The sequence below is a fragment of the Schistocerca cancellata genome, chromosome 6 (assembly GCF_023864275.1).
Source record: "Schistocerca cancellata isolate TAMUIC-IGC-003103 chromosome 6, iqSchCanc2.1, whole genome shotgun sequence".
In the NCBI taxonomy this organism is placed as follows: Eukaryota; Metazoa; Arthropoda; class Insecta; order Orthoptera; family Acrididae; genus Schistocerca; species Schistocerca cancellata.
The window spans coordinates 272,839,990-272,864,102 of NC_064631.1; the positions used below are offsets into that span (position 1 = coordinate 272,839,990).

Here is a 24,113-nt window from a genome sequence, read left to right on the forward strand (position 1 = left end):
GGCCAAAGAGAAAGATTGATGATGAGTTCTTCCGGATGCCCTATGCCACCATGGGAGCTAAAGGAATTATGTCAATATTTGATTTCGATTCAATCCAATGCCTTTGGTAGATCAATAAATCACCACTATTACTATTACTATTGCTGCTGCTGCTACTACTACTTCTCCTTCTGATCTGTTTTTTTAATTTAAGGTTGTCAGCTTAATAGCAATAACAATAATACTATAAATTATTCTAGCGTAATCACAAGATAAGATACATTATTTTAAGATTATACACATGAAACGTGAAATTTCATTATAAGTAAATATTTTGAGTCTCTGGCTTTTGGTGCCAGTTATTACTGAAGTGATTGGTATTTCTCCCTTGACATTGTTACAATCTAAGCTAGATGCTCTCTACTCCAAATTGAATCTACCAATACTAGGTTTCTCTGCTAGTGTTTCTGATACTCTTTTGGTCACCTTTGTGTGTTTCTTTGTTTCTGTAAGAGAGCTTGGTTTATTAATATGCATTTCAGTAACTATTACTCCTTTATCATTATTTATATTGATAAGAATGTACAGTATGTTTTGAATCCAAGATTATGGAAACTCTGAAGAATTAGTCATACTGGTACATACACTGTTAATTTAAACACAGAAACAAATAAAACCAGTTTCATAAATAATCTGCTCTGAGTCATGGTTTAGTTGACACAAGTGTTTTGGCTGTAACTAATATGGAAATGGAACCTTGTGTCAACAGCAAATATGCACAAATTATTTTCAAACAGAATAAACAACCAAGAAGAAGATGGGTCTCTCAATCTCAAAATCAAAACCTGGACAATTATTAACAGAATTGCACAGAAGATATGTCCCCTAGACAATGCTGTCAAAGTTAAGTAATCATCAATTTTTCATATACCATATTTACTCGAATCTAAGCCGCACTCGAATCTAAGCCGCACTTGAAAAATGAGACTCGAAATAAAGGAAAAAAAAAAATTTCCCGAATCTAAACCGCACCTGAAATTTGAGACTCGAAATTCAAGGGGAGAGAAAAGTTTTAGGCCGCACCTCCAAATCGAAACAAAGTTGGTCCATTGTAATATGAGACACAATTTAGGTCGAATGAATGACGATACAGCTACTGTAGTTTGGTTCGAGTCGTAAGCTTAGCAGTTAAGCTTTACCACGTAGCCATTGCTATGCGTCAGGTGCTCCGTCCGTATTTATACGGATACCCTTCCTTTTTCACATGCTTCATCTGGTTTGAATTGATTGCTTATTTTGCTTTGATCTGATAAATGCCGTTTTCTTTGTTATAGGTGTTAGCGTCACTCTTAAGCTGAAAATGCAATGCATTACTGCACTGTGTCATGCATTGTTTGTCGCATTCTGATAGTGCGTGTTTACGGCCTGTCGCGGGTCGCGGCATGGCTTGCTTTTGTGCGCGGGGGGGGGGGGGGGGGGGGGGGGGGGGGGGGGGGGGGGGGGGGGGGGGGGGGGGGGAAGAGAGAGAGCGCGCGGAGGAATCGTCTCATTAGCGAAACAATGGGAAGAGACTGCTATTTGTTGTTACTTACACTGCTGCTTTCTTTGATAATGATGAATAAGAATCAAATAATAGACTACATATGATAGAACATGTTCTGAACGAGAGTTAGGCGAAAATTTTTCTCCGTTTGAAAATCTTTGCGGCCGCTTCTTTATTACATCAAATTCTGCCCAGAAATTAGAGTCATCTTAGATTTAAAAATCTAGTCACTTGCCGTGCTTCATTTCTGACAGTATCACTATTAGGCATAAGAATAATACGAATATAAACAAGACACGATACGTATATTCTTCCGCGTTTGCTGTTGTCTTGCTCTAGTTTCGTAGTTTATTAGGCAGACAGGATTTAAATGAGATAGCAGCAAACACGAAAGAATACATGGCAAAATGTTTATATTCGTATTATTCTTATGGTGAAGAGAATACTGTATGTGATTCAAATTTCATCAGGTTCCTATTAGCAACCATCTCTTCTCACAGATACGAAAAAATTCAGAATGTAGAGTTGGTCATATTGACAAACATCCCAAACAGTCTTGCCAGTCAGATTTTCGTAGTACACTGAAATTGTGCTACATTCGAAGATGAACAATACGGAATTTGTATTTACTTCGTTGGATAATGTATGAAAAATGCAGTGGTCGAAACTCGCGGCAGAAAAAAAAGCTCGTCTTCCACTTTTTTTAAAAAAATTTATTTACTGACGCAGAGGTTTTGGCGCCAGTATTTATCTTTGTGCCTACAAAGCATGCCAGCGTAGCACTACATATATTCGACGGCAGAAGTTAGTTGTGGCGGCACGTACGAACATTTTTCATAACTTCCGCTTGCTTTGCACTCGATTCTAAGCCGCAGGCGGTTTTTTGGATTACGAAAACCGGAAAAAAAGTGCGGCTTAGATTCGAGTAAATACGGTAGTCATTCTCTCACTCAAATATACTAATTCTGCAAAATCAGTGATGATTCACTTCAACTCTATGCTAACCTTCTTGTTTATGATAGCCTTATTAATTTTGTGAGAGGTGGCTATAACATGAGCAACAAATCACATTGCTGAAATCTGTCATGCATGCAGTGTGGCACAGCAGTCAGTGTCGTTGGCTGATGTGCTACAGGTTGCCAGTTTAAACATTTACTTCTTATTTAGTATTTATCATTTCTGGAATGTTCTTGAAATATCTCATATTTGTAATGTTTGTATATTCTGAGATATTCAATGCCTGTATTAATACAAGCTTTCTAAAATATTCAATGTTAGTTTAAAAACCTGCACTCTCTATCCAGGAGGTCAGTTCTGTTCTGGCTGTAGACTGGTGTTCATAACAAACATGCATTAAGTGATAAGTACCGTATTTCACTGATGGCCCTGCTTTTGGATTTTGACTTGAGTGTGGTTATGATATGACATTATTTGGTGGAGATGCCAGGTACTTCAAAACATTCATATCACCATGGCTCCAATTAGGCAATGTACAAGCTGTCTCCTACAGGGACAGGAACTGGAATGTAAGCAATATATCTTTCTCGTGGTCTGTATATTCAACAATTTGTTTCAAGCCACCAGTAGGTCAGCTTCATATCAGGCATCCATCACTGTTTTCTGGAGATGCTAGTCAGGAGCCAACAAAGGATTTTACTGAGTCACCAAATAAACAAATGGGATGACATTTATGTGTTCCACAAATGGATGTTTTTACTTGGATGGCACGGCCCAGCAGTGGTTCAAGCACAAAAACAAACAGATCAATAGCTGGGATAAATTCAGTGCTGAAGTGAAGAAAACATTTGGCAACAACCAGCAGCAAGTCCACTTAGTGGAAGAACAACTGAAGAAACGGACCCAGCATAATGGGGGAAATATACAGACCTACAAACAGGATGTTTTGGCCTTCCACCATATATTAAATCCAAACATGATAGAAGCTGATGAAACATTACACCTGATGAAAGGAGTTCATAAGACATGAACAAACGCTCTTCTGGAAAGGATTTTGCAACAACCTAGAAATTCACGAAGTGGTGCCAGCACATTGGGTAAACACAACAGAAAAAGACTTGGATGCAAGGAGTATGACTGACTCTCAAATGAGATCCCTGTAGCAGTAGTGGAAGACTAGCACAACCTCACATCTCTTATGCCAGGTAGTGAGAAAAGAAATACAGAATTTTAAGGCAACTAGAACTGTCAGACTGGAGGAGTCATGAATGTTTACATGATATGTCAGGACATAATAGGGACTGATGACAAAGAGATGTATTGATCTTTAGTACCAGTCTCAACCATCAGCTGGCCACACCAGGAAGAATGGACTTGGCCAACTTGGACTTACGCCACAGCCATCAAATGATAACCAGCATTTGACCAACGCAAATACAACCAACTCCTACACCAAGTATAGCACCTCAAAGGAGAACAGTCTTTTGGAGAACAGAGGATAACACGCTGGTGTGCTTCCACTGTGGATGCCCTGGACAATGTAAGCTACTGCAGAAAAAAGAGGGAGAGTTTTTGACAATTAAGATGCTGCCAGACTTCAACCATGACAGCAGGTCTATTCATACCAGTCAAATGCAGACAATATTAGTCAACCTGTGGGATGAAGCCCATTACCATACGCTGTACGAGGTCACTCTCCAACACACCATAGCCATTATCCATCCCCACACATAGATATCAGCCACTCGACTAGCTGTCGACATCTAAGCAAGCCAATCATCTATGGTAGTGAGGCCACCACAGACGTAAAATCTCCATGGACAACAGTCAGCAAGATGTCAGGAAATTTCATTGATGTCAAACTGACAAACAGAACAGGGAGTTCTGTGCTCATAGTTAGCAAACCAAACCTAGTACATATCCACCGCGGTGCTCAGGGCGACAGCACAGTTGCGACAACTGAGGATGGTCTTATGAGAGCCCAAAAACAGTCACGATAATAAAAGAAATTTACAACTGAAGTGGTATTTTCAACCTCTAGCATCAGTCTTCAGTCAAGATCATCAGTAAAATTGTGAAGTTTTTCATTTATTACAAAAGGCTACTTAGGGTTGCAAAATAAATCTACAGGCCAGCAGTGCTCACAAGTATTGTAGGTGGTCAAAGCGAACCTTGGATCACTGACTGTCATGAGCAGCCACAATGTATCCCAAAAGGAACATGTGCAGGAACAGCCAAAGCAGTCCTGGAAGGGCAGCTTAGAGTTATCAGCGAAGAATTGTGCTCCAATACCAAAACACAGGAAGGAAGCTATCAAGCTGCCAATAGGACTGAGGAACAATGTTGGTTGAGTGACAGACTTTCTGGTTGATTTTGATTTGCTTCCAAAGCCAGATTTCAGGGGGGAAAAAAAGGACCAAGCAGCCTATTGTAAAACACTGTAACAATGCTGGGAATCATCCACCACTTAGCCAGAATTCATACAGACTGTCACCAACTGTGCAAGGGGTAATCCAGGAGGATGTGGAGAAGATGCCGGAAGATGTAGTCACTGATCCGTCAGAGAATTCTCGTTTCACTCCTGTGGTCATTGTGAACAAGAAGGGCAGTGCATGGTATTTCTTGCACCCACTATTGGCCACTGAACAAAATCATGAAGAAATATGTCTGTCTATTGCTGCACACTGATGACAACCTGGACTGCTCCAGAGGAGCAAAGTATTTCTCTACTATGGACATGCAGACAGGCTACTGACAAACGGAGGTTGACAAGGCTGACCTGATTAGACTACCTTCATGACTCTTGATGTCCTCTGTGAGTTTAACATAATGCCATTTGTACTGTGTACACTCCAGCCACCCTCAAACTTATGGTGGACAACCTACTTTGACATCTTAAATGGACAATGTGTCTTTGCATTATAGATGATGCTGTCATTTCTTTGGAAGATGTTTGAAGAACATCTAGGCCACCTGACAACCCTATTTAATTGTGTTCAGACTGCAGGCTTCCACCTAAATCCAAATAGGTGCCTCTTCACTGCCCAAGAAATGAAAATCTTGGGACATTTAGTGAATGGTGATGGATTCCATCCCAATCCAAAAAAAAGAGCAGTCACAGATTTACTACTGGAGGGATATGCACTTTTCTTGGAGCAAAGTGCATGAAAAATCTTTCCTTGTTCTTAAGCATGCGCTAACATTTTATCCACTCCCGGCATTGTAAACCATGTTAGCAGTTATGGGTAGATGCAGTTTTAGTGCAGATTCAGAGAAGTGCTTAAAAGGAAATAGCTCATGATTCAAAGTTTGAGGTGACCTACTGTACAACTAAGAAAGAGTGCTTTGCATTTCTTTGGTCCATCAACAAGTTCTGACCATATTTATTTGGCAAAGCATTCACCGCAGTGATAGACTACCATTCCCTATGCTCACTGAAAAATCTGAAGGCTCTGTTGGATTGATTGGAAAGATGGGCACTGAGGTTTCAGGTGTATGATGTAACCATAGTATACAGAATCAGATGCATACACAAGGATGCTGACTGTCTTTTAAGGAATCCTTTGGTTAAACACAGCAGCATGGATAAATCTCAGTCCTCACTGAATTAAATGCCATTGCTGTTGAACAGACAGAAGATCCAGCATTGCCAAAAACCATAAAAACCTTGAAGAATGAGGAACCAACCAAAGGAGGATTCCAAGTAATAAACAGAACACTGTATAAGAGGAACTATGATCCAATGGGGCAGAAATGGTTGCTCATCATCCTATTTCATATGCAAGCAGCAATCCTGGAGCATTTTCATCAGACACGGGTACCACTGGCCAGGTCTCTACTGGCTCATGGAACACTATGTGTGCCACTGTAAGAAATGCCAGGGTTGGATGCACATGTTGCAGTTACCTCTGGAGCATCTGGTACTCAGTTTGCCTGCGGCAGTGACATTCCACTGAACTGGAACACACCTCTTGGAGAGGTTTCTGAAGATGACAAATGAGAATTGATGGATCTGGACTGACTACTTCACTCATTATGCTGTCACTGAAGCTGTGCAGTCTGCCAAAGCTCCAGAAATTGGAAAGTTCCTTGCAGACAATGTCATTTTGAAGTGCACAGCAAGCGATGTGATGATCTCCAACTGAGGAGAAGTTGGGACTAGTACCATAGGTAATTTCAAGTTGCAACGCCACCCACAGGATGACAACTGCATACCACTCACAGACAAATACTGTCACAGAATGCTTTAATAAGATGTTAGCAGATACACTCTTAAAATACACTGATGTCAAACAGGGAGACTGGGGAACAGCACTGCCATCATGACACTCACATACAACACAACAAAGCGTAACATGACAGGATTCACAATATTCTGCCTGTTCCAAAGTTGCAAGGCTGAAACAACAATAGATACACTGTTCCTGTTTCAACTAGGCAACCCTCAGGATAATTACACGAAGCACCTCATCACTAGGACTGAACAAGCAAGGCAGCAGGTTTACATACAGACACTGCATGCCCAGGAGATAGACAGTGAGTGCCATAATGCCAAGCACCAGTTAGTTACGTACAGCTCAAGAGACTTGGTATGGATTTTTATGCCTGTGAGAAAAGTGAGAGTTAGTAATGTGCTACTTTGGACCATATCATATCCTCTGTTCTTTTTTGGAGATAACATAAGAGGTCAAGAATAATGATCCTTCATCAAGAAGACAAAAGTGCAGAAACCTCATCTTTGTCCTCTGTAAGAAGGCCTACTACAGTCCAGAGGCACAGATCAGTGACTGGAGGTTCATGGGAACTAAAGCCCCATTAGACAATTGCAAAGCTTTGACAGAACGGGCCAACTTTGATGCTTATCATAGTGAAGATGAAATACCAACATGAACAGAATGTAAGGATAGCCAGTGCCACCATACAGAGGACCAGTGACGAGATCTTGATCCAGATTGCTACAGTTTGCTTCAATGAGAACTTCTGAAACAGCAGGTCACTGTTTCTTCAAGAGAGGGAGCAATGACACAAGCTGTGCTGCATGCAGAGTGGCAGAGTGGTTGACATAGCTACACTCAGGGTGAGCTACAACCCTGTCTCACAAACTTCTCAACTACTTTTTCTCCTTCATGTCCTTCAGCTATGGTAGTGCCACTCTGGTTTTTGTATAAGTTGTATATAACCTTTTGCTGCTTGTATTTTATTCATGTTACCACCAAAATTTCAAAGAGCATATTCCAGAGGACATTGTTAAAAGCTTTCTCTAAATTTATAAATGCTGTAAACAAAGGTTTGCCTTTCTTTTGAAATAAGTATTAACACATTGGAGCTGATGGGTGTACTAGATACGTTCACTGTGTTTCAACCATAAATTCCGACAGACGTATGTCATACCTTCTTCACTTCCGACTTATTTATTTGTGACTTAAACACATGTTTTACATTTGTAAGTGGTGTCACTAATTATTTGGCTTGTCATAAGTGCATTGTTGATGGCTATCACATGCCAGTCTCTCATGAATGGTACCAGTGTTATGTGAACTGCATGGGTGCTTGGAATATCGTTGAAGGTTGTTTTGTTCTTTATCAGCTCCCATGTTGTGCTACTGTGTGCATCCTTCCCATGTGTAAAAACATATAAATAGTGAATATGGCTACCAGATATCGGTTGTCAAACTCAGAGATTCAAGAACTCTTGAACAATTGCTCAAAAATCGACGATCTTTAGAACGACATTGGCAATTTTTCAGGAGACAACGATGACTCATGTGAGCTGGAGAGCAAAACCTGTACTGCTGATAGAAACAACGGTATTGAGTATGAAGAAGCTAATGCACAAGTTTCTAATAGTCAGGTTTGTCGTTTAGTTCAACAGCTTGCCCTTAATAATGAATGTTGTCATTTTGATGCAGTCCCTGAATTATCTCTGTTTGAAGAAAAGAGTGGAATTCAGGTTCCTGTTGATACAATATCAACAGAACCAGACTGTTTGTTGCAATTTTTTGATCACAGTATGTTTCTAAAAGTAAAGTCAGAGACAAATATATATGCTAATGATATTATTTCTGAACTTTGCTGTCAGAAAAGGATCAAACCAAAATCTTTATGGAAGAAATGGAGACCAGTGAGGATACATGAAGTATATCAAATTTTTGCAATTGTTTTGCATATGTATGTTGTAAAGAAACCTAAATTTAGAGATTATTGGTCTGAAGACCCTGTGCTTACTTCATATTTGCTTCTCAGCTAAAGTCATGAGACAGATTTTTTTCCGTATTCAGGATGCTGCATGTAAACAATAATGCGCTATGGATACCTCTACAAGAACCAGGCCATGACCCTCTGCATAAAATAACAGGTGTTTGGGACTTTTTCACATAAAGATGCACAAAGTCTTTTATCCATCATGAAATATGACTGTGAATGAAGCAATATGCCCTTTTTAAGGAAGAATTGGATTCTGTGTTTATATGAAATAAAAACCAGAGAAATATGGGATAAAACTATGTGTTGTAAGTGATGCTCAAACAGGTTACATGTGAAATGCTGAAGTTTTTACTGGAGGAAAAGGAAATGTTGACAATTCTGTCAAATCCCTGCCACTGAGGCTATGTTCCTCATATTTGTGAAAAATACATGTGAAGTCCTGCATCCTTGAAGAACTATGGGAAAGAAATACATTGGGAGTTGGAACTGTGATGAAGAACAGGACAGATCTGCCTAAAGACCTAATAAACTGAAAACTAAAGAAAGGAGAAATGACATTTCATTGTAAAGGACGCCTTTTCTGCTTGAAATGGAAAGACAAATGTAATGTACACATGTTGTCAACATAGCATAAGATGACTGCTTCACATATGGGTGTAAAATCCAGGTGTGGATATGTTGAGGTGGAAAAGCTACACATTGTCCTAGACTACAACTTGTCTAAAACAGGTGCTGACAGAGGAAACCAGCTGATGAGTTACTATCCCTTCCAACAAAAGACTGGAAAATGGTGGACAAAGATTTTCTTCCATATTTTTATGAGGGCAGCAGTGAATGCCAACATTATTCACAATATCAAAACATCAAAAAAAGTGTACATTAGCACATTTTTCTCTATAAATTAGCAAAGCAATTAGTTCAAAAAGGAGGAGCAGAACTAAATAAAGACATACATTCAGTATCTTGAGTTGCAAGTGCAAACAGACTCACAGCATGTCATTTTCCTGAGAAACTGCCACCAACAGAAAGAAACCAAACACAGCTAGAAGATGCAAGGTCTGTTGGGAAAAAGGGAAATCTCAGGAAAGGTAGGGAGGAGAGAGACCAGGTACTACTGTAGGCCATGTAACAAAGGCTTCATGTTCACAAGTGTTTTGAAAGATTTCATACCTGAGTGAAGTTCTCTAATTTGTAAAAATGAGGAAAAAACCATTTCACAATAAAAAAAACTTTACCTATAAATGAAGCATTTAGTATTTCCTGCTGACAAGTGATTTTAAATCAATAGCCTACCATTCCATATGACTTACAAACGTTTTGTGCACTTCAGGGAAAATAAAAATGCTGAAAAACATTATCTTTAGAGTAATATCTACAAATCCCTGTATAATTTATTTGTGCTAAATGTATACATATTCATAAAGAGGAAGGATGGAAGGTTAAGCTGATATACTGCCTAAAGAGGTAAGTGGATTAGTAAATTTACTAAAAAATTCTAAATTGTAGCAAATTTAATCAGGGTCCGAGTATTAACTGGATTGCCAACCTGTTAGGCTCCAATGCATTAAGGTTAGAATTGCCTTATTTGCTTCTGCATTTCTCCAGAACACAAAATGATCTTTCCTGTAGCTGACTTCCAACAGCTTTTCCATTCTTCTGTAAATAACAACATAGTCAGTTTTAATCCTTCCTCTCTCCATGTTTTTCTGACTACCACAAGTAGAATCTCACTCTATGACATGTGCTTCATTATTTGCCATCAACCTGGCTTCATCTTACATTAATTCTATTGTTGTTCTCTCTGTCACTTGTAATGAGTGATTTGCAAGGCCATATTGATGCCAAACATTTTCTCACATGGAATGCCTCAAAGAGGGTTGAGACAAACAAGAGAGAATTTTTGGCTCTACCAAAAAGTTTTTCATAAGACAATCCAGGTACTCCACACTGTTTTCCTCCATACAGACTGTCAGGAGAGGAGCTTAAGTGCACGATGTATATTTTTCCCATTTTGTCAAATGTCTTTTAATCCAGTAGCTATGTTCATTTATTTACTGTTTTCATATATCTAATGTTGTTGTGGACTCATTGCCTTTTCCTTCCTTGGATTCTGTGTCATGACAATTGGTTTCTTCTTTCTCTTTTCAACATTGTTGCCACTTCTGTCTCACTTACACTTTTAAGTATCCTACTCTTATCTCAAACTTCTCATTTTCCCTCTCTTCAGGTCTAAATTCTTAGGTTTTCAAATCTCATTTGTTGCTAAAATTTCACTGTTGATTCCAGTCCTGGTTTACGTAGCTGCATCTCCACTAACCTGAGATACTATGTGACTTACATGCATACATTTTAACTGCCATATAGCCTCTCATACTTAGGTCTTACATGCCAGATGAAGGAAGCCTGGTTCCAAACTTTATTATTTGTGAGATTTTCTGTTAGCACTTGCATATGTTTCTACTTGATAAAAAGCATTTTCCACTGTCTTCATTTGATAAAAGAGTATTTGATGTTAATAAATTACTTGTAAATTAACAAACCATACAACACCAGTTGCTCTATTTGACAAGATCCCTAAAAGTGTAGCTAACACCACACTTCAGTATCCCGCATTTTCACTAGGTTTCTCAGAAAATGATTACCTTCTCTTTTTACTAGTTTTTGGCAGAGACAAGTTTGAGAAATGAAACAAAATTTTAACTAAGTTATTCCACTGAGAGCATCTAATTTCAGTGAAAGCCTACAGCAAGGAATGACACCTGTTTCTATTAATTTAATTTTCTTTCCTCTGAAATACATTAATTTGAAGAATGAATTATATGCACAAAACGTGTCAATTTGCAATACAATAAAAGGAAAATAAAAATGATCTCAAGTATCAAACATATCCTATAATCTGCAGTCTGTAAAAATTAATTGTTGATTGACATTTCCTCCAATCAGACCTCTCAACATCATGACCAAACTGTTTGTCCTTGCCAATCTTCCAGAACACTCAGTCAGTAAATATCCAACTGCTTGTCCAGCTTTCTTTCTTGATCTATTTGGAATTTTGGAACCCAATTCCTGAGCCCACCCCTTTTATTTTGCATTTCATCAGACATCGTAGCATACACACAATGATGGTAATGTAATGCATAGCACTAACCAAACATTACTGTATCCTTTTGCACAAGATGTGATTCTGCATCACATACTGTTGTACAATCATTGTCATCACATAGATTGAACTACATACGATAATCTTCCTACTTGAACTCAAACATTTTTAAGGCAGCAAATCACCATTGCAAAATGTTCTGGAAAGTCATAAATGTAACAGTGTTGCATTACAGTGGTGTAGTGTAGTGGTCACAATACATACCTGATGATGGGCATGCATTCAAAGCTCGCTACATGTTTTGCAATTTTTAAATTTTAAATCTTATGAAAGTGACTTATTATTTTTGTCCAATAAATTGCTGTAAATGTAATTATTTTTTATTTCAAATACTTTGCCACAAAATTTTCATCAACATTTTTTTTTTTCATTTAGAATTTGCAAGTGTCGCCTATAATCTGTAAACAGGACAGCTCATTGGTTGTTACAGTAGCAGCTCAGGTAACCAATGAAAGTGAGAAATAAATACAGTTTGCTTTAAGTGCATCAACTGAAATTCTTCCATCTTAAGTTTATTCATAGAAGTCAGCTTTAATCGCCATGAACAAAGTGAGCACGATTAATAGTTCTGCCACAGATTGTTGACTGCCATTTTTTGGACACACTGCACATCATGAGGTTTTGGTTGCATTAAAACATTAGTTTGAATTCAGGACTACAATATGCTTTGTCTGCTGCTGTTCAGTCATTGGTCATTTAAAAGCAGCTACTGAAAGAGCATATCACATTCCTGTCATACCTCACAATGGCTGCTTCTAACATTGCTTCACATTAAATGTTAAGTAACAGCACTTGTGAAGTGACTCATCATGTTTGTGTGTCTCCCTTAAACAATCAGTAGGCAGCAACTGATGTGGCAACAAAACAAAGTGGAAAGTGGCACACATCAACTACTAAGTAATTTTAATAGAACTATAGTTATGTTTCTGTACAATTATGTCAGTTCTCATTCATTCTTTTATTTGTCAAGAATTATATTTAAAAAATCCATTTCTTGCCCCACTTAGTTAAGCATAAAAAATAACCACTGTGTTTCCACATGTTGGAACAATGTACGAGTGCAGTACACACAGAAATGTAATGACATATCTGTTACGAAATTTATGCATATGGTTTAACTTTATATTCTTATCACTAAAGTTCTGCACTCAAACAAAATATGTTACAAAAATATTGTAACTGCATTTCCCTCTGTGTATTTTAAGCTGTAATATAAATAGCCTTACCTTTGGAAATTTAGATTCTTCATCAATGAGTGCCATAATATTGATAGGTTTCATTCCAATTAGATCCAAGATCTCCTGATTGTCCACAAATTCCATATGTTTCCAGTTTATTCCCTCTTGTGTATATTCTTCCTGCTCTAATTTAAATATGTGTCGCACAAAGAACTGTTGCAAGTTTTCATTTGCATAATTGATGCACAGCTGTTCAAAGCTGTTGAAGGAGAATATAATAGTATAATTTAGTATATTACATTGTACAAATACCTATAACTAATTATGTATAAGGTGCAGTCAAATGAAAATGCGACGCATGGAAAATGTAAGTGAACTGTTTACTGTTTCAAAAATAATCACCATAACTGTTAGTACATTTATTCCACTGTGAGACAAGACAGTAAGTGCCTTCATGGAAAAACTTCTGCACTTGCCTACAGAGCAATGATTGTACCCAGATCTGCATCTCTTCACTTGAAGCAAATCGATGGCTATGAATTTTTTTCTTCAGGGCCCCAAAAATATGGAAATCTCATGAGCAGAGATTGGGACTGTATGGAAGACATGTAAGGATTTTGCAGTGAAACTCCAACAGCACATTTTAGTAGATTGTACTTTGTATTCAGACAAAAGGGCATCAGCTCATTTGTCACCCAATTTGACCTCTATTTTAAATTTGTTAAGGATTTGTGTGATGTTCGGCATGGTTTTAGGATGAACTTTTTAATTTGTCACCAGAATGAGAGAATCAAACTGTTTGAGATATGGTGCTACAGAAGAATGTTGAAAATTAAGTGAACTAATAAGGTAAGGAATGAGAAGGTTCCCTGCAGAATCAGTGAGGAAAAGAACATATGGAAAACACTGCCAACAAGAAAGAACAGGATGATACAACATCTGTTAAGATATCAGGAAATAACCTTCATTGTACTAAAGAGAGCTATAGAGGATAAAAACAGTAGAGGAAGGCAAAGATTGAAATACATCTGGTGAAAATTGAGCATGTAGGTTGCAAGTGCTACTCTGAGATGAAAAGGTAGGCACAGGAGAGGAATTGATGGCAGGCTACATCAGACCAGTCAGGATACTGATGACTCAAAAAAAAACTGTAATGATCAGCCACCCACATTTTCCTGTGATTCTATTTACAATTTCCTCTTGTCTTATCTATGTTTTAATTGCCAATTTTATAACATCTGACCATTTTTAACATGGTCTTACATGATGTGAGTTAATGTGATTGTGTGGGTGATTATGGGTGAGATTGGACGAGGTTGCAAGCAAATTTATCTCAGACTGCTTTTTATTTCTTATTTCGCATTTTCTACATTCTCACCATATTTGTTTCTACTCATTTTCATATAGGTGCTGATAACCTTGTCAGTGAACGTTGAGTGCCCCTAACGTACAAAACACACACACACACACACACACACACACACACACACACACACACACAGGCACAGGCACAAAATAATACCTATGATAACTTATTTTGCCTAGTGATAACAGGCAGAATTAGTAGCACATTCACTGCTAGACTGGAGACCATGCTGGACATGCCCCAATTACATCTTTTGAGTAGAACGGAGGTGAGCCAGGGGCAGAGAGGTTGAAAACTGGAAAAATATTGTAAATCTTTAGGATATCCAGAATTTCACACTAATGTAGATAATGAATGTAGTAAATATAGGAATGGTCAGATAACTGCTGGTTTACTACATAATAGCTTCCAGATACTTCAACAAACTTTTCATTGAACAATTGCAAGCAAGGGGCAATGGAATAATGAACCATGACACCATTCAAGAGACACAGCCTTGTTTGCCAATGGGCTGAAACTGGTGAAGGTGCTGGGGCCAGAGTATAAAGTGTACAAGGGAGCTTCCTCCCTAGGGAAGCTGGCTATGGCATTCCAGGTGGAGATCTGCTAATAGAGTGTGTGCAGGGACAATCTACATAGGTGCTATAAGGATAGTAGCATCTACATTCATTCAGACAGCACAGCAGCTCTGAAATTTCTATCACCCCCTGTAACAAAATCATAGTTCATTGCAGAATAACACAAATCCCTTGTGAGGCTCAGGGAAAGTATTAGGGCAAACCTGCTGTGGGTCTGTGGTCATTCAGGTATGGCTGGCAAGCTGATAGGCTAGCCAGGACAGGGGCAATGACCCACCTGACTGTCACTACAGCGATGACAAAATCTAAACTGTATAGCTGGATCAGGAGGGAGAACACAGAACTTTGGACTGAGACCCAAAAACAAAAACATAGCAAGCAAATGACAACAAAAAACATGTTTAAAAAGAAGTTCTGCAATCCTGGGCTTGACTAGGAGGCAGATTAAAATTATGGTAAGTTCAATCACTGGCCACAAGAACTTCAGGAAACATCTATCCATGATGGGTACACAGAAAAGCCCCTTCGTGTAAACTATGTGGTGTAGGAGATGAAACCCCACTACGTATAATCTTCCAGTGCAAAGCACTGAAGACCAAAAGACTCAACATATTTGAGTTGCTAATTCCTGAAGAGATTGTCTCTAGCAAAGATCTGGTAAAGGGAGACCTACAACTCTTCGCTGATACTGGCTGGCTTTACTTAAATGACAAGGAGAGATACTACACAATGAACTTAGTGCAGGCAAAGACCATGTTTGGTTTGTTTTTCTAATTACATCAAATCAATGGTCAAACTGGATGCTTCTGGTAATTAGCTGTGCAAGCAGCCTCTTACTAGAAGCATTTAGACACAAACAATGCCACATGTAATACAGTTGGATGAGGGTTAATGCATCAGTCATTCCCAGTTGCGAGTTCCACTTTGATTTTTATTGCTGTTCTGTATTACTTCCCTCCTTTGTTGTTTGTTTGACACATTAGTTAAAGAATCCATTTCAACAGAAACTTTCCTTTTTCATATTCCACTGTAACTACTCTAACTTGATTTTTACATATATCACACATTATTCAGCTGTCTCTTTACTTTATCCTCATTTTCTATAAGATTTTGAATATTTTATTCCATTTGTATTGTTGGTGGCTTTCTCTGGATTCAGTAACATCATTTTTGTACCCATATTTTACAACATTATTCCTCCAAATACTAAGAAGTGATAGATATAATAATGATCATTCAGCATTTCTCATATTCATCACTGAGTAGAATCATGATAACGTTTATTTCTGTAAATCTTATCATAAGTCTCCTGTTTCCCATGAAATTATAAATCACAAGGAAGAAAGATTCTTATCACTGGCCTACAATTGTAGGCCACCATGACTGTGGCCCCAAGACCTATCATGTACAATTATACCTGCAGTGATGCGCCAACATTTGAGCTGTACAACAGATGCCTCATAACTGTGTTTCCTCTTTCATACAATTTCTTGCAACTTCATCCTGTAATTTCAGTTCCCTATTTACTAGTTCTGAATCAAAACCAACTAAGCCACTAAGTCACTTAAACACTAAAGAATGACATCAGCAGTACTAAAAACTAATGGTAAAAGTATATAATCTTAATTTAATAGAGGGAAACATTCCACGTGGGAAAAATATATTTAAAAAGAAAGATGATGAGACTTACCAAACAAAAGCGCTGGCAGGTCGATAGACACACAAACAAACACAAACATACACACAAAATCTAGCTTTCGCAACCAACGGTTGCCTCGTCAGGAAAGAGGGAAGGAGAAGGAAAGACAAAAGGATATGGGTTTTAAGGGAGAGGGTAAGGAGTCATTCCAATCCCGGGAGCGGAAAGACTTACCTTAGGGGGAAAAAAGGACAGGTATACACTCGCACACACACACACATATCCATCCATACATACAAGACACAAGCTGTGTCTCGAAGTCGTGCTGGGCAGTAGTTAATGATATGAGGAACACTGATTCAAAAACTAAAATTAATAATATAGAGTTAAGTATACATAATGATAATTTGACACCGGTGTGTCAGACCCACCATTCTTGCTCCGGACACTGGGAGAGGGCTGTACAAGCAATGATCACACGCACGGCACAGCGGACACACCAGGAACCGCGGTGTTGGCCGTCGAATGGCGCTAGCTACGCAGCATTTGTGCACCGCCGCCGTCAATGTCAGCCAGTTTGCCGTGGCGTACGGAGCTCCATCGCAGTCTTTAACACTGGTAGCATGCCGCGACAGCGTGGACGTGAACCGTATGTGCAGTTGACGGACTTTGAGCGAGGGCGTATAGTGGGCATGCGGGAGGCCGGGTGGACGTACCGCCGAATTGCTCAACACGTGGGGCGTGAGGTCTCCACAGTACATCGATGTTGTCGCCAGTGGTCGGCGGAAGGTGCACGTGCCCGTCGACCTGGAACCGGACCGCAGTGACGCACGGATGCACGCCAAGACCGTAGGATCCTACGCAGTGCCGTAGGGGACCGCACCGCCACTTCCCAGCAAATTAGGGACACTGTTGCTCCTGGGGTATCGGCGAGGACCATTCGCAACCATCTCCATGAAGCTGGGCTACGGTCCCGCACACCGTTAGGCCGTCTTCCGCTCACGCCCCAACGTCGTGCAGCCCGCCTCCAGTGGTGTCGCGACAGGCGTGAATGGACGAACGAATGGAGATGTGTCGTCTTCAGCGATGAGAGTCGCTTCTGCCTTGGTGCCAATTATGGTCGTATGCGTGTTTGGCGCTGTGCAGGTGAGCGCCACAATCAGGACTGCATACGACCGAGGCACACAGGGCCAACACCGGGCATCATGGTGTGGGGAGCGATCTCCTACACTGGCCGTACACCACTGGTGATCGTCGAGGGGACACTGAATAGTGCACGGTACATCCAAACCGTCATCGAACCCATCGTTCTACCATTCCTAGACCGGCAAGGGAACTTGCTGTTCCAACAGGACAATGCACGTCCGCATGTATCCCGTGCCACCCAACGTGCTCTAGAAGGTGTAAGTCAACTACCCTGGCCAGCAAGATCTCTGGATCTGTCCCCCATTGAGCATGTTTGGGACTGGATGAAGCGTCGTCTCACGCGGTCTGCACGTCCAGCACGAACACTGGTCCAACTGAGGTGCCAGGTGGAAATGGCATGGCAAGCCGTTCCACAGGACTACATCCAGCATCTCTACGATCGTCTCCATGGGAGAATAGCAGCCTGCATTGCTGCGAAAGGTGGATATACACTGTACTAGTGCCGACATTGTGCATGCTCTGTTGCCTGTGTCTATGTGCCTGCGGTTCTGTCAGTGTGATCATGTGATGTATCTGACCCCAGGAATGTGTCAATAAAGTTTCCCCTTCCTGGGACAATGAATTCACGGTGTTCTTATTTCAATTTCCAGGAGTCTATATAGATGACAGACTTTCGTGGAATCAGCAAATAGATCATGTCTGTGGTAAAATAACGTCTAGTCTGTATTTACTAACGTGATTATTTCAATATTTAGATATCGAAGAAATAAAAATAGCGTATTTTGGGTTGGTGTATCCCCATCTATCTTATGGAATTGTATTGTGGGGTGGGTGTAGCCAATACAATATAAAAAGGGTATTTGTATTGCAGAAAAGAGTAATAAGAACTATGGCAAAAGTAAGACCCAGAACTTCATGTGAAAACCTGTTTATTAAGTTTAATATTATGACTATCTATGCAGTATATATGTTTCAATCAATATTATTAGTGAAAAAAGACAAAAAAGTGACAAACAGGAATATGGAAATCCATGATTACAATACAAGACAAAAATCAGACTTTCATATGGTGAGCAGATGATTGAATCTAACAACAAATACCCCATTCATTAAGGGAGCAATATTTTATAATTCTCTGGCAAGCAACCTGAAACAGCTTTCTGGTAGAGTTTTTAAAAACGAGCTTAAAAAATGGCTTGTATTGAAGTGCCCATACAGTATGGTGCTGACATGATTTGACCTCAGGAAGGCTATATTAAATATACTTAAATTATATTTTACTTAGTAGCATGTAATCTATTTATATTGTGTATCAATAATCTAAATGTAATTATTATAACATTGCCCATGCATGTTACATACATGTTTCGAGCTGTAAGATAGATAAATAAATAAATAAATCAGCTATTCAGCAGGACAAGATCCCACACAGAATCTAGAGCCAATGGGTTCTCATCTTTTTTCCTCATATCACAGGGGATAAAATGAAACATGGAACTCAAAGTTATGTATGAAATGTTTCTAAACGGTTAAACTGTATTAACAGAAGACTGATCAGAAAAATAATTATATTACCAGGGAGAGACTTTGATAGCTAATTAGTTAAAAATCCCACATATCTTACTAAGAAGAAAAATTCTAAGTGGTCAATTGTTCAAAACAAATGGAGTTGCTAAAAAAAAGTATTATGGGTGTATTCTTCAAATGCAAAATATTGTTAAAGCCTAGATATATATTTGAGGGTTGGAACTTCAATAGTGGCAACTACTTATTTACAATTTATACAAAATAGATACTTGTTTCAAAGTTCTACTGTCCTTCAAAGTAGTCACCAGCACTGTGTATAAACCGATACCAGTGGTGCGGAAGTCCTTCCTACAACCATGAATAACCAAATTTTTGTTTCACTTTTTCATGCTATATCTAATGCACCTGCACAAGCAGTATGTAAAATGTATCTAAATGACTCAGATTGTTATTTATGCAAAATTTCATTTAAATCTATAGTTCAGTTGGTTATATTTATCTACCTGATTCAGATGATACAATTAGTTTCACTAGAAGCTCAGTTAATTAAAAGTTATGGCTACTTGAAATTTCAACTATAGTGAGTAATGAGGAAACACTTTGAGCTAATAGACAGAATACAATGGGCTGTTAATATTCATTCACAACTAGATGATACACTTTAAATTATTTGTAACTAATAATCTTCCAAGGTAAGTGATACTGAAAGTTCAGAACCTCATAATTTTGATTGCCTTAATGCTTACAAGATACTTAACTTCAACACTGTACTTTTCTTACTGTATTTTTTTTAATCAGGTGCAGCATCTTACTAATTAATTAAGACATTAACTAAAATTCTGAATAATTTGTAATTATAAAATATTGTTTTCTAGATGAAAGCCATACTTGTGAGTATGGGATTTATAACTCGGTAGCTTAACAATGTTCCACATACTTTTATAATTTACTAACATTCAACATTTTTCTTAAACTAGGTAACAGTAAAATCTTATGATCCACACTAAATAGCAAAATCTAGTGAGAGGTACAGCATTTCACAACTTGTGGCATACGCACCTGAGCATTGTCCATTAAAATCATGGGTGGGTCCTACAAGAAGAGTTGCTACTTCTTTCAATAAACTAGTCACAGGCTGTGTTCCAAAAACGAACAGCTCAAGTAAGAAGTGGCAACACATTCTGCAGGACCTACCCATCATTTTGCAGGACAATGCTCAGGCGTGTATGGTGCAAGTTGTGGCTGACTGTTCTCAATGGGGCTGAGATGTGCCGTACCCCCTACCACACTACCCAGACTTAAGGTCTAGTGACTTCAACTTGATTACTAAATTAAAGAAAGCACTCCACAGCATTCACTTCAGAAGTGTTGGAGAGATTCATCAGGCAACAGACTGCTCCAATCAAACTATCAACACAATTGGCAGTGCTAAGGGTGTCCTATGACTTCTACATCACTGGCAATCGGTCATACACAATGCAGGTGATTTCTTTGAAGGAGTAAAACTTTGAAACATGAGTCTGTTTAGTATAAGTTGTAAATACGTTGTACAGGTATGTGCATTAGATCTAACACTCCTATACAATTACATCAAATACAGATATTCTTACCTATTTGACTTAAAATTCTCAAAACCAAAAATATCAAGGACACCAATTGAATTTTTTGTCGGTATATCCTGTTTATTTACTGTGTTGTTGATTTTGTTCACAATATATATGAAAACACGACCATAAATTCCTTTAACAAAAGCATCTCTCACTTCAGTTGCTTGTGTTTCTGAAAGTGCAGATACCTGAAAAAAAGTAAAATATGTCAGTGATCATTAGACAATAATGCAAACTCACACTTTAAAGATTTCCCAATTAATCATTTAGAATAGTAGAAACATTTAAGAAATATAAACAAAACAAATTCTGCTAAGCTATTTAAGTCTAATTCCGAATGAAACAAGAAGATTTAAATACACAGCCACTCACAAACGCTTTTGGAGTACCAGCATTATTGCCATTAGTGGTAAGTCAGGTGATGATGAAGAGGGTGGAATGTCAGGGCAGGTGAAGGATGAAATGATACTAGGAGACATTATAGAACAATAAGAGCAAGGGAAAGTTGATACAGGAGATAGAATGAATCCAGATATAAGTAATGTCACATGTAATAGCTGATAGAGAAGGAGATGACAAAAACTGATTGTAGAGAAGGAAAAAGAATGTGGACAAGATTCAGGTTAAATAAGAAGCATATAATAAATAAAAGAAACAGAACTGTTGCAAGAATTAACAAGCTTGCAAGGATGTGGGATGAAACAGGACACTGCAAGTTGACAACATCCTTAGTGAGAAATTGAAAAAGGCACAAAAATCCAGTTTTTCCCCCTAAGGTAATTCTTTCCGCTCCCGGGATTGGAATGACTCCTTACCCTCTCCCTTAAAACCCATATCCTTTTGTCTTTCCCTCTCCTTCCCTCTTTCCTGACGAGGCAACCGTTGGTTGCGAAAGCTAGAATTTCGTGTGTATGTTTGCACTTATATATATACACTCCTGGAAATGGAAATAAGAACACCGTGAATTCATTGTCCCAGGAAGGGGAAACTTCATTGACACATTCCTGGGGTCAGATACATCACATGATCACACTGACAGAACCACAGGCACATAGACACAGGCAACAGAGCATGCACAATGTCGGCACTAGTACAGTGTATATCCACCTTTCGCAGCAATGCAGGCTGCTATTCTCCCATGGAGATGATCGTAGAGATGCTGGATGTAGTCCTGTGGAACGGCTTGCCATGCCATTTCCATCTGGCGCCTCAGTTGGACCAGTGTTCGTGCTGGACATGCAGACCGCGTGAGACGACGCTTCATCCAGTCCCAAACATGCTCAATGGGGGACAGATCCGGAGATCTTGCTGGCCAGGGTAGTTGACTTACACCTTCTAGAGCACGTTGGGTGGCACGGGATACATGCGGACGTGCATTGTCCTGTTGGAACAGCAAGTTCCCTTGCCGGTCTAGGAATGGTAGAACGATGGGTTCGATGACGGTTTGGATGTACCGTGCACTATTCAGTGTCCCCTCGACGATCACCAGTGGTGTATGGCCAGTGTAGGAGATCGCTCCCCACACCATGATGCCGGGTGTTGGCCCTGTGTGCCTCGGTCGTATGCAGTCCTGATTGTGGCGCTCACCTGCACGGCGCCAAACACGCATACGACCATCATTGGCACCAAGGCAGAAGCGACTCTCATCGCTGAAGACGACACGTCTCCATTCGTCCCTCCATTCACGCTTGTCGCGACACCACTGGAGGCGGGCTGCACGATGTTGAGGCGTGAGCGGAAGACGGCCTAACGGTGTGCGGGACCGTAGCCCAGCTTCATGGAGACGGTTGCGAATGGTCCTCGCCGATACCCCAGGAGCAACAGTGTCCCTAATTTGCTGGGAAGTGGCAGTGCGGTCCCCTACGGCACTGCGTAGGATCCTACGGTCTTGGCGTGCATCCGTGCGTCGCTGCGATCCGGTCCCAGGTCGACGGACACGTGCACCTTCCGCCGACCACTGGCGACAACATCGATGTACTGTGGAGACATCATGCCCCACGTGTTGAGCAATTCGGCGGTACGTCCACCCGGCCTCCCGCATGCCCACTATACGCCCTCGCTCAAAGTCCGTCAACTGCACATACGGTTCACGTCCACACTGTCGCGGCATGCTACCAGTGTTAAAGACTGCGATGGAGCTCCGTATGCCACGGCAAACTGGCTGACACTGACGGCGGCGGTGCACAAATGCTGCGCAGCTAGCGCCATTCGACGGCCAACACCGCGGTTCCTGGTGTGTCCGCTGTGCCGTGCGTGTGATCATTGCTTGTACAGCCCTCTCGCAGTGTCCGGAGCAAGTATGGTGGGTCTGACACACCGGTGTCAATGTGTTCTTTTTTCCATTTCCAGTTGTTGAAAGACAGGTGAGGTACGAGCGGCGGCAAATTGAAATTAGATATTTGCGGAGATTGAGGCCTGGCGGATAGTGAGAAGAGAGGATATGCTGAAGGGCAAGTTCCCATCTCCGGAGCTCTGTCAGGTTGGTGTTATTGGGAAGTATCCAGATAACCCGGACGGTGTAACACTGTGCCAAGATGTGCTGGCCGTGCACCAAGGCATGTTTAGCCACAGGGTGATCCTCATTACCAACAAACACTGTCTGCCTGTGTCCATTCATGTGAATGGACAGTTTGTTGCTGGTCATTCCCACATATAAGGCTTCACAGTGTAGGCAGGTCAGTTGGTAAATCACGTGGGTGCTTTCACACGTGGCTCTGCCTTTGATCGTGTACGCCTTCCGGGTTACAGGACTGGAGTAGGTGGTGGTGGGAGGGTGCATGGGACAGGTTTTACACCGGGGGCGGTTACAAGGGTAGGAGCCAGAGGGTAGGGAAGCTGGTTTGGGGATTTCATAGGGATGAACTAAGAGGTTACGAAGGTTAGGTGGACGGCGGAAAGACATTCTTGGTGGAGTGGGGAGGATTTCATGAAGGATGGATCTCATTTCAGGGCAGGATTTGAGGAAGTCGTATCCCTGCTGGAGAGCCACATTAAGAGTCTGATCCAGTCCCGGAAAGTATCCTGTCACAAGTGGGGCACTTTTGGGGTTCTTCTGTGGGAGGTTCCGGGTTTGAGGAGATGAGGAAGTGGCTCTGGTTATTTGCTTCTGTACCAGGTCGGGAGGGTAGTTGCGGGATACGAAAGCCGTTTCCAGGTTGTTGGTGTAATGGTTCAAAGATTCCGGACTGGAGCAGATTCGTTTGCCACAAAGACCTAGGCTGTAGGAAAG

General features: G+C 40.3%; 1 protein-coding gene across 1 annotated transcript in view; it reads right to left on the minus strand.

The window, feature by feature from the left end:
* Positions 1-24,113, minus strand: part of LOC126191464 (myosin-VIIa-like) — a 389,317-nt gene that overhangs the window by 285,065 nt on the left and 80,139 nt on the right. Inside the window, exons 9-10 of the mRNA XM_049932341.1 lie at positions 20,888-21,072; positions 13,070-13,280 (exon numbers count right to left, since the gene is read on the minus strand). Of these exons, the coding sequence (XP_049788298.1) occupies positions 13,070-13,280; positions 20,888-21,072 (396 nt within the window). The remainder of the gene's footprint in view (positions 1-13,069; positions 13,281-20,887; positions 21,073-24,113) is intronic.